Source organism: Macrotis lagotis, chromosome 5 (assembly GCF_037893015.1).
Source record: "Macrotis lagotis isolate mMagLag1 chromosome 5, bilby.v1.9.chrom.fasta, whole genome shotgun sequence".
Classification (NCBI taxonomy): domain Eukaryota; kingdom Metazoa; phylum Chordata; class Mammalia; order Peramelemorphia; family Peramelidae; genus Macrotis; species Macrotis lagotis.
In genome coordinates this window covers 70,121,417-70,133,850 of record NC_133662.1, presented here as the reverse complement: position 1 = coordinate 70,133,850, position 12,434 = coordinate 70,121,417, and the positions used below count along the sequence as shown (strand labels likewise).

General features: G+C 33.4%; 1 protein-coding gene across 2 annotated transcripts in view; it reads right to left on the bottom strand.

The window, feature by feature from the left end:
- Positions 1-6,131: 6,131 nt before the first annotated feature.
- Positions 6,132-12,434, bottom strand: part of SH3BGRL2 (SH3 domain binding glutamate rich protein like 2) — an 86,349-nt gene continuing 80,046 nt past the window's right edge. Inside the window, exons 4-5 of one of the 2 annotated variants that reach the window (XM_074237379.1) lie at positions 9,023-9,153; positions 6,132-7,246 (exon numbers count right to left, since the gene is read on the bottom strand). In XM_074237379.1, the coding sequence (XP_074093480.1) occupies positions 7,156-7,246; positions 9,023-9,153 (222 nt within the window). In that variant the 3' untranslated portion in view covers positions 6,132-7,155. The remainder of the gene's footprint in view (positions 7,247-9,022; positions 9,154-12,434) is intronic. The other variant, XM_074237380.1, reaches the window with a different exon arrangement.

The following is a 12,434-nucleotide window of genomic DNA, read 5'->3' as shown; positions in this document are numbered from 1 at the left end:
GAAGGCTCCAACTTGCATCTCTGCATAGCAACTATCCTCATCAGGAGTTCTCTGTAAGCTATGCACTAACAAGTGTGTGAGCTATGAAACCACATCTGATCTCCTCACAAAAAAAAAATGTATAAGGCACTGAGGATACAAGACAAAACAGAAAGTAGTCCAATAGTAATAATAATAATAATAATAATAATAATAATAATAATAATAATAATAATGAAGAAAATGATAAAGAAAATAGCTAGCATTGATATAGTGCTTTAAGGTATTTATATAATACTTTAAGATATAGTTTGTATCTATATAGATAGATCTTATATCTAAATAGATATTAAGATATATATCTATCATCTCATTTGATTCTTGTAACAGACCTATTAGATCTTGTAACAGACCTATTAGGTAAGTATGATTATATCTCTATTTTGTGAATGATGAATGATAAATGAGGCTGATAACAGGTTAAGTGATTCACTCAGGGACACAAAAACTAGTATCTCTAGCAAAATGTTAATTCAAGTCTTCCTGACTGGAAGACTGGCATTCTATTAATCTGTAACAATATAAAAATAAAATATTTTGTTTGATTTTATCACTAAAAAAGATGTATGTATGTATGTATATGTGTGTATATGTTTTCATTAGCAATATTAAGTCCCAACATTTTAAAGCCAATGAGTTTTCAAATACATGTCTTAACTCTACAAATATTGACTCCTTAGGTCAGAAAGTTCCACAGAAGATATAACTTTTGTTCAGTTTCATATTCCTGCTTACATAAGAGGCATTCAAGATAGTGTTGTTTAAAGACACCCATTCAGTTCATTATTATTGAATTAAGTTATTTAAATTTCCAATGATTTAATGCAAGAGGGTCTTAATTATTTTTGTGTCATGGCTCCACCCAAAGTCTGGTAAGATTTATGGACCTTTTCTAAGAAACATGTCTTAACATGCATAAAGACATACATAAAACAGATTATGTTGAAATAAAAATGCATTTTTTTTCCCAAACAAGGGCCTAGTTATCATAGGCCACTTGAAATCTACTCAAAGGAACCCCAGGTTAAGAACTGTTTTAAGCAAATACCTTCTTCATGGTTTTTTAATGTATAAGAAAGGCATTTTGCCTATTTGTGAATCTTCCTGCTGTTACATGCCCAGCATGCATGTGGGCAAGTAGCAAAGGTGCAGAGACACACACTTCTAGCTTCTACAAAGATTTTCTTTCACTGAAATTCAATAGCAGCAAATCAATTTGTAATTCTAATGGCTTGGATTTCTAACAAAGAAGAGAAAGCATGAGCAAAGGTCCTATTCTATCTTTCAGATACAATGACAACTTCCTAAGCACCTTTGTTTGCACTTAGAGGAATGAAAATTAACATTATTTGCAAATAATATAAATTGTTAGAGAGGCAGTATGACTGCAGTTAGAGTGCTGGGTTTGGAGTCAAGAAGACTCATGTTTGAAATTCTGCCTCTGAAATTCACTAGCCCTGTGAGCCCAAATCTTTCACTTTCCTAGAGCCACGGGCATCTCTCTAAAACATAATAGAACATGTAGAATCTGAGTTGGGGAAATTAGTTCCTATACCAACATATCAGAATCCTTGTTATAGTGAAATATATATGTTGTTTTAGTTAACAAAATAACTTCTTTAACAGAAATTACTAGAAATTCTATTCTAGTTTCTACTAGAAATATTATTCTGACTTAATTAGAAAATAAATGCTCGGTTTCTCAATTCAGAGTAGCAACAAACATAATAAACTACTTCCCTTGGCCTGGATTTTATAGTCTGATTTCGAAAACTTGGAAAACCTGGCCCATGGGATTGATCACATATATCTTGGTGGTTTTGGTATTTTCTTGAATCATTAGTAGTGTTATGAGAATTTTTTTATATCCTATTCAATTTTATTATGCAATTCCTATTGGAACGTTTGGCTAGTTGAAATCTATTTCCTTTTTATATTAGCCTCATCTGGCTAAAACCTGACTCATGGAATGATATTAAGACTTTTTACACTCTTGAGATAACAATCCAGCATTTACCAAAAAAAAAAAAAAAAAATTAAAAGCCTGCTGTATTTAACTAGTTCCCTGAAGATGAACCTTTGGTTATTTCTGTGACATGTAAATCTCTTCCCCTTGATTAGCCCTCTGTAACTTCTTTAGACTGTAGCCTTATAGTTTTGGAAGTGTAGGATTTTGTAATCCCAGTATTCAAAGCTGTAACTTACTTTTTATTAACTTGTTCTTAGTATGTTCAACTTGATTGGAGGAAGCATCAGATAATGAATGTTTGACTAGGTCTAAAAGATTGTTGCATGTTAAAAACAATTTCTTTGTCTCACTGATTTAGATTTGTCAGAAACTCCATTCTAAGTTCAGTATTACTTTTTTGAATTCTGAAACTATGCTTAAGTATAATAAAACCTAGATTTTTCCCTCTACAATTTCAGCATGCTAATAGATTTGGTAGTAGTTATCTATCACAGAAATTGATAGTTAGCAGCCCTTTGGTTAGCTCTATCTAGCCTGTGATTTGGAGGTAGTGAAGACATGACATGATCTTCAAGTTTCCCTAACCTTCTTTTCCCTTCACCACCAAAATTCATTCCCAAGACAATGTATGGTCCTTGAAATGTTTTTTTTTTTTTTGGTTGTTTTGGTTATCTCTAGCACCAAACACAGAATAATAACTAGTATTTAGTTGGTATTTATATGGCACCTTAAGGTTGGGGAAAATTTACATGTTAACTCATTTGAGCTTCACAAGCATTCTGTGAAGTAGGTGCTATCATTATCATTTTCAGATGAGAAAAGGCAGAGATTAAATGATTTGCATATGGTTAGTAAGTGTAAGACAGGATTCAAAAACTCATCTTTCCAACTCCAAGTCAGCACTCTAACATTATACCTCAAAGCTGTCTTAATACATTTACTTATTGATAAGACCATAAGATCACAGATATATGGTAGGGACCTTTAAAGGTCATCAGTCCAATTTCCTCATTTTACAAATGAGGTAATTAAGAGTGAGGGAGGGGGTGTTCAGTGATTTGCCCAAGGTTTAAAGGCATTGTTCCCATGATACCACAATGCAACGAGAGCATATAATTTACCAATATCTGTGGCTGAAAGTGAGTGATGGGATGAATTTCAGGTATTGCTAACCTTTAAAGTGAAATGTTGATCTGCATATCTCCACATAGGCTAAGATTGTCCTTGGACTCTGCTACCTGGATATGTGAAGAATGAGTGATTTCATCAGTGTAAGAAAGTTCTGAGTCTGAGAATTCCCTCTTCTTCTGAAGATCAAAATCCCCAATGGCTCACATATCGTTTCCTTTGCAGTAAAGTCCTAGGCATTACCTTAGAAGCATATAGATTAGTAACATGCCCAATCTCACTTAACTAGTCAGGCTGAGGATTTGAACACAGATCTTCCCAACTCTTAAATCCAGAATTTTATCCACTACTTGTTGTTACCTTAACAGAAAGAAAATTCTCACCAACTACACAGCATCCATGTGCTCAGGCAGCCAAGGAAACACTGATCTCATATGAGGAACTGTTACTACTACTTTGTGTTATATTGACTGATATTTTCCTGAGACAAGTTAAACTCTTTTCCAGGTTTCTATTCATTAGTTTCTCCTTTTATTACACTGTTTATAAGACTGTCTCATTAACATTTAAGCTACCACATACATGTGGCTAGCTCAAATATAGCAGTTGACTAGACCTAAACAGGAAGTTTTGCTTTGTACAGAAATACAAAAGTGGTGTAGAAGAGGGAATATTGTTGGTAAGAGAAGACTCCCTATTTCAAATGTATATTTTAAAGCAGCTCACATATATCCTTTTGTTGATAGATTTACCACCAGGTATGCAACTTATTTCATGAACAAAGCTAAAGAAAAAAGCAGCAATAGGGGATACAAAGCAGTATGGAGAATGACAGTAAAAAGAAAAACATTTATAAAGAAGTAAAAACAGAACCTGTTGTTTTCTATAGAGTCAGTTTACCTTGTTTTTAAAGCATTTTAAAGAAAATATGAAACTATGGGTGTCAAATTAGAAGTTTTTTATTTTTTTAAAAATCTGAAATCTGTTTTGTGTATCTGATATAACACTTAAAGACCTGAAAAACAAAAAAAAATTCTTAACTAAATATTCTGTTTAACATTCTGGAAGCAACAGAAGACTCTAGGGCATCTGATTAAAAGACACAGAATTTGATTTTTTCTCCATCAAGCCTCTTTTGCCTTAAAATTGTTTCCAACATAAACTCACTTGAAAATTTTTCTTTAATGATTGTCCTAACATTTGAAATTTGTAACTGTTGTTCCCATAATCATAATTCATCCCTAACCTACCTTGATCTTTAAGAGATTGGTCAATACAATCCCATGATAATTAAAGTGTTTGATCCACATCAAAGTTGTATCTGCTAAAATAGTTCTTTCTTCAAGGGTCAGCTCAAGTGCCTCTTCTTTGATGAATGTTTTCTTCAATAGAGCATGATCAATTATTCCTCTTATTTCTTACAGTACTTTGTCTAGCTCACTCCACTTTTGTCCTTAGTAGATTCTGCCTTGTGACATAAATGTTAATATTTGTTTTTTATTCCTGTATCTGACCATGAACTCCTTGAGGGTAGCAACTATGTATTTTTATTTTATTGCTTCCTCACATTTAGAACAGTACCTTGTAAGTAGTAGATGCTTTTTTTTAAATAATGAATTTAATTGAAAGAAAGAAAAAGAAGTTTGGTTCATACTCACCATGAGTATGTCATCTGGTGGTTTGGATAGTCCTAGATTATATATTAAATAACTATTACACAGATACAATGTTTAGTTAACTTGCAGCATCTTGAAACAGTTCTTTCCTTGATGGTCCAAATATAATTCACTTCCAAAAATTAATTATTCACTGGAACTAATGCACTAACTGATCCACTTACTTCTACTATTTAATTGACAAAGCAAAGGATAAATATTGCACCTTAAATGAATTTAGAATAACACACTTTTAGTATGAGCACATCAGATTTTTTATGGGAAATTAAGAATTCCTAGGGAAACATTTAATCTGAGTCACTAGTTTTTTACAACATACATGTTATGAGTCTCATAGTACTAAGAACTCAAACTCATCCTTGACCTTAAACTTCACCTTTATTGTTGTTGTTATTGTCGTTTTCAAGTCTTAATGAAATGGGGTATGAATTAAATCCATATCCAATAAAAATCTGTTCAAACAGTTTCAAAAATTGCAGTATAGGGCTCAAGTATTCAACCATACTTAATTAGACAAATCCTTGGATTTACAGTAATAGAATATGACTTTCAACCTACTCTCTCTTGCCAATCAACCAATGATATGCAAACTTCCTGTCTAACCTTTTTATTTGGATAGATTATGGATCAAGTCTCTAGTTTTTATGGATTAGAAATGAATATTGCATTTTTTCTTTTTTGGATATACTATCGGACTACAAATATCTGGTCTGATAAGCCTAGTTTTAATCTTCAACAAGTTCTTTGAAATAATCTACACATTGAATAAATCACACAAGGTCTTTTGAAAACAGCCTAGATGGTTTTTCTGTTACTCTTTACATTTTGTATAAACTACCTGCTTACAGTCCCAAGTGCCTCACTTCTCTTGGAATAGGTCTAATAGTTCAGATAGTCCTATACGTGTGGAACATATGTGTGTCTGTGTGTGTCTGCATACACATCAAAAAGGTTTTCCAGGGTACTCTGAGAAAATGCCCTAAGAATATGCCTCATGCAAAGAAGTCCCATATTTAGTGATCACATGCTATAAAAATACAAGTTGTTTACATTAAGAATACTAAGATGCAGAAAAGCACACCAACTTACAAAGTTTATAAGCAGCTGCTCCAAGAGTGAGTGCAAGAATATAGCATACCATAAAGTAATTCTCTGGTGCATAGTCTGCAAACTTATCATTTGTTGTCAGGATTAGAAAGAAAACTGCATGTATCTGCATTAAGTTGCAATGTTTAAATTTTAAATTATGTTTAGGATTAAGATAGGGCCCAGGAGAAGCAGGGTTAGAAGAAAGCTTACACAGAAAGAAGTATATTCACTTATGTAGAGGTATTAGTATCATTTAATGACTCATCAATGGGTACACAAAATATATCTAACCAAGAGCTCCCTTTTGAAAAATATAATTCCTTTACAAGACAGTAAGTAGCTATTGGGGAGGGTACACTAAAAATATATTTGGGGGTATAAATACATATAGATGTGAAGTGTGTGTGTGTGTATATATATACATATATATGTATATATTACAAATAAACACATATATGCAATACATCTCTGTAGTCACAAAATTTCAGATGTTAAGTCAAACAATTTTCTTATAAAGTTTTGATTAAATTAGTGCATGGCCATCACAATTTAAAACATCTCTGATAAATATCTTATGGCATTTAAATGGAAAAGTTCTCTAAGGAGGAAGAAAAAAAACCCAAACAACCCAGGTAACTTTTCAAAATATCATTAGAGTTTTCAATACTCTAGCAGATTTTCCTCAATTAAAGTCACTTATTTCATTGTGACAATGAACTCAATCATTTTTATCATTTGAAGAGCTCTTATTACAGTAAGCAAGCTGTAACATCAAAAGGTTATATATATGTGGTATTTACAAATAGCAGAAATATCACCATTCCTAATTATGAGCCATTTTTCTTCGTCACCCTGCTTGTTCTAAGCATCATCCCCCCTCCCCCTTTCATGATTGAAGAAATGCAATGTCCTAATAAACTAATTTCAAGAACATGATCTGGGCAGCGATAGCTTAAAGGAACTAACTAAGATAGGTATACGCTGCGATTTTGTAGGAATGTTACATTTATCATCTGGCGACTGCTATCCATTTATCTTTGAAACTATGAAGGAAGACTATCAGTACCCAGTGAAAGACACCCCCAAGACAGCTCATCAAATGTAGATAAATCAAAAAATAAGGAACAATCCACTGTATGGCTAATTTGATTTATAAATTTTTGTAATGCCCAGTGGTTCCCCATCTTTGGAAAGCACTTCTTCAGTGGCAAGCAAAGTGCTGATGATGCATGTGGCTTTTATCACAGTGATCCATTAGGTAAGCAGCTGTTTGATGAACACCACATTTGCTCTTCCAAATTTGCTTTGGGCCCTCTTGGTTTTCTTTCCATTCTTAGGGCTCTGCCTAGATGTAAAAGAAAGCAAACACAGATAACCATGATTTGAAATATTTTATTGGAATGCAAAACAATTCTTTTCCATCTCTATCCATCATTTCTTCTCTGTGACATTGGCAGCAACTTTTTATGGCAGGAGATGATTGAAAGGGTGATAAATTAATCACTAAGAATTTATTTAGTGCTTACTTGTGTGCCAGCAATGTGCTTACAGAGACAAAAATGAAACAGACTCTGCCCTCAAGGAGCTTATATTCTATTAACTAATTCTTGAGTATATTCTATTAACTAATTCTGAGTTTTGTAACCAAAAGGGAAAGAAAAAAAATCAAGAGTCATAATAGCAATCCAATCAAATTAAACAAACGTTAACTTATTAGACTCAGCAAGATAAAATTAACCTGTTTCCAAATGGTCTAATCCCAGTTCATGATTCTTATTGATGGGCAAACAATTATAGTACAGAGAGGGTCAGCCTTAATATCAGGAATAAGGACATATACCAGTTGTGTGAGCCTAGGCAAGTGGCTTAACCTCTCAATGTCTCAGACAACTAAGGCTCCAAGTTATAGGGGAGTTGCTGCTCTGAATCAATAGAGAAAGTTTCTAAACCAGGGCGATCTCCATGTGAAATTACAAGTTCAGACCCAAAGGGAAAAAAGTGGCTAGAACTATGAATATAAAACCAAAAACAGTTTAATCCACTCCATCAAAGAACTTATATATCCTAATATATAATCTATTGGGAATATCAGACAAAAATGTTTGCCCCCATAATATGTGCCATCCTTATATTCTATGATACAATTCCTTTTCAGTCTTTTCTTCATGGATCTTGATGTATCTTTTCAGACTCAAACTATAACAGGACCTCCTTTGATATCTGATTTCATGAAATATCTATTAATCTGTGTGTTCTAGTTAGGGGGCAATTTTTGGAGAAGGAAGTTCTTTGTTTTGAAAATTCTTCCTTATTTAAGCCTGAATGTAAAAGTCCACTGTCCTTAACTAAACAGGATTTGTTTTTGTTTTTATTTTTTTTATTTTTCACTTGTCTTTTATCAAAGGTGTGAAGATTTCTTTTCTACCCCAGGACCTGGAAAGTGAAAATTACATACTTTTTGTGGCTTTAACACCTACTGACAGGGTTACACATACACACTGCTATGAAGGAAAGAAGACATTTTTAGAACCACTTGACAGGTATCCTAGCTTAATGAAATAAACACATTTCAGTACTGCTGAAAAATGAATTCCCACTAATTCTCTTTTCTGTTTGGCTTTCATAAAGAATCAGAAGATAATATTCTCCTGGAAAAAATATAATAAAATTTTATATAAATCTTCAACAGACAATTTAAAAGCAAAGCTAAGGAAAAAGGATGTTTTCTGTATCAATAAAACATTAAAATCAATAAAATAAGTGTACTATGCTAAATAGAAAAAGATACAAAATAAAAATAAAGTTTAGCACCAAAAACTGGCAGACTGGGTGTGTGTGTGTGTGCTGCTGTACGCTACCTACCCTTCCCACTATTACCCAATTCTAATTCTATTTTTTTGGTCCAAGAAATTGTATAATTTCTAGAAACACCTATATAGCTTGTTACAATTACAGCCATGATACCTAAAAGATATCTTCTCCTAACCCAGTGGTTCCCCCACCCCCATTTCTCATTGGTGAATATTTTCTGGAACTTCCATTTTGAGGAAGAACCTAGATCTACCATTCTTCACACTCTAGACTTTACAGCATCTATCACTTTGCCCCTAAAACTGCTCACCCATTAGAAGATAAGGTCCTTGAAGGCAGGGAATGTCCTCCTTTGTTTACATTTGTATCCCCAAGACTTAGCCAAGGTTTGTAAGTACTTAATATATACTTGTTGACTTGACTTGATCGTACCCTCAGGTCCTAGAATCATAGAATATCAGAGTTGGAAGGGTTTTCTTTGCAATCACCCAATCCAACTTTTGTTTGAAGCAAGAATTCTCTCTACAAAATTTTCAACAGGTCCTTAACTAGTTCACATCTGAAGAAACCAGGAAAGGGGAACTCAAGGTACATTTATTTTACTATGGAACAGTTCTAATTATTAGAAATATTTTACTTACGTCAGGTGAAAAAATGTCTCTACACTTTTCATTCATCCCTCCTCCTTCCACCCTCTTTGACCAGCAGAACTAGCCTTTCCTCCCTTCCATGAAGGTCCTCAAATGCTTGTTAGACATTTATAATGTTCTCCTTTAAGACTGTTTCCTACATTGTAAGAGACAATAAAACTCAAGGCTAATTTTTGGCTAGAAGAAGCTAATGTCTGACAACAATCGGCACATACCACCAATACATTGTTTCCAACCAAAAATGTACTGTTCAGTTTGTTTGATTTATTTAGTGTCCTGGCTAATAGTCTCATTATTCAATTCAATAAATATTTATCTTGGGCCTACAGGGGCCCAGACAATAGGAGGTAAGAATGTTTTGTGCCTTTAATATATTTCAAAGGCAGAGCTTGGGACAATGCTTGTCCTCCTGGTAAGGTGCCATCTTTGTTGGGAATCTAAAAGAGTTAAGCTGAACTCTACTGTTGACAATAGCAGCAGGAATAAGAGCCAGTTAAATTCGGACAGACACTCTTCTACAAATGTGAATTTTTGTCTTAATTTATGAAAGCTTAAACTTATAAGTGAGTTTCTATTGTGGAAAGGATGCCTAAATTTGTAGGTACAGATACCTGTACCCTTCAGAAAAGTTTTACTGTAGTCATGGCACATGAAAGATCAATGGGGAACTAACCACTGGTCAAACCTATTTGAAAGAGGCATTGTCAGGCCTGGTCTCCATAGTTAAAATGGATCATAGCATACAAGTTAGGAGAGAGATCAGAGCCTGTCAACTGAGGAAATTAAGATCCAGAGAGATTGAATGCTTTGGATCAGAGGACCATAGAATTAAGAGCTCAAATTCAGAGGTCATATCATTGCATTTCAGAGTCCTTATCTATTACAGAAAAGGAAACTAAGGCCCTCAGAGAGTAATTCATCCAAGGTCACATAGGCAGTTAACATCAAAGTTGGAATTTGAACCCAGGGTTTCTAAGGATTGTTCCTAAATTTGTAGCAATAGCAGCTTCCTTTTGGAAAGTACTTTAAGGCCAGTTAACAAAGCACTTTCTAAACAGCATGTGATATGCTTGCTATTTGCTCAACTTTACAGATGAGGAGATTTCAAAAAGATTCAGTGACATGCCCATGGTCAAACAGCCAATAAGTAATCAAGGGAAAGATGAATCCAGGTTTCTTCTGCCTACAAATTTCAGGGGCCTTTCTACAACTCCACATGGCCTCCCAATAAATAATGGAAGGGGTCCCAGAAGAAATGTGAATATTATATTCTGCCCTCATACTTTAAAAAGAGGCATAAGAAAATGTTTCAATTAGATGTCACAATTCCCTTTATGTTACAGTTCCGCTTATATGAGAGTTGTAACTCTCAGACAGCTAGATATCTCTCCATACATGAAGAAAGAAATCAGTGTCACTTCCAGTTTGAACATCATGTTGCTTCATCATAATTAGCTTGCAATGGGCTTGATTAAGGACTCATACTAAAATTTTCAAAGTACCCAATTCTATCAATTTTGTTGATTCATGGGATCTTTCTGATCCCATCCCCTCTCAAGTGTATCTTAGAATTCAATACACTAATTCTAAGATATTATAATGATGATTTACTCTATCATCCCTTTTGGTCAAAATTGCCTAAAATTACTACTCTGCAATGATTTTCAAAATGTAAACATAAGGCAAAATTTAAAACAAAATCACTTAACTTAAAAATGAAAAGTTATGTAGGGAAAAAGATATTTTCTTTTTTGAAAAGAAGTTATACATCTCAAAAATTAAGAAATGACACATCATTATCTGACCAACTTCATGTGCCAGATTATTGAAAAATGTTATGAAATAGGATGGTTGACATTCCAGAGAAATAAGATACTACTTTTTTCCTTTACCTGTCCAGATAAACTTCTGTGTCCAAAATAGTGCCCATTATCATGGTCAAAAATAAACACCAATACAAATTTCCATTTTTTTCTAATTTGCTGGGTAATTATTGAGAGAAATACATCTGATAATGAATTTTTAAAATTAGTCCTTATATATTCTAAGGAATTACACATTCCTTTTATCTTTAGGGAAAATGAGAACCAAGAATAATAAGTACCCAGGTCCTTTGATGAAACTGAATAAACAATGAGGGTCTTTGAGTTCTGTACATTCCTCCAAGGAATGTTTTGCTGACCAAAACCTTTATCCAATCAGAGGTAGAAAAGTTAACTGCAAATTCTGAGAATAACAATTTTTTGGAGGATTCAGAATAAGGATGGATAGGATTCAATAGTATCAAATTTTGAAGGGAAGTCAGCCCAAGAAAGGTAGAAAACTCTCAATAACTAAATTACATATTATGATGACTTAACCAATGACAAATAGGAAGAATTTCAAGAAAAATAGAAAGACCTATGTGAACAGATATAGAAAAAAATAAACAGAACCAGAGGAACAATTTATATGGTGGGATCACATTAATATAAAGGAAAATGACCCTCAGTCTTTTAAGAATTATGTCAGGAGTACCTTAACTTATTGATGGCATTAATTTTTTTCCTCTTTTAGTTATGTTCTGAGAAAGAAAAAAAGTTTGAAAAGATTGGATCATAGTTCAAGGTGACTAGGAGGATAAAAAAAGATGACTTTGAGTACTAAACTATTCATATCTTTTTCTGCTTCTAGCTGTTCTTCTTTCAAGGAGAATGATTTAGTGTTTGTAAAGGAAAGATAGAACTACAAAGCAAAAAAAGGTAAACTCAAAATAAATGAGCATGCTAGTTGACAGTATCAAACTGCCTTTGAAGTTCATTATGTTCACGTTAAAGTCAACAGGTCTAGATAAAGTATATACTAGATTATTGAGTTGCCAAGAGTAACTTTTGAAATACCTTAATGGGAAAGATGCCATAGGTCTAGAGAAGGGGAAATTCCCTGATTTTTTTTAAAGGGGGAAATGGGGGGATGTAAACTTGATCTTTATTTCCTGAAAAATTTTATAGCACACTATTAAGAGGATAGTTTGTGAGCACTTAGAAAGAGAAGCAATGATCACAAAAAGGAAGATGGCTTTATCAAGAAAGT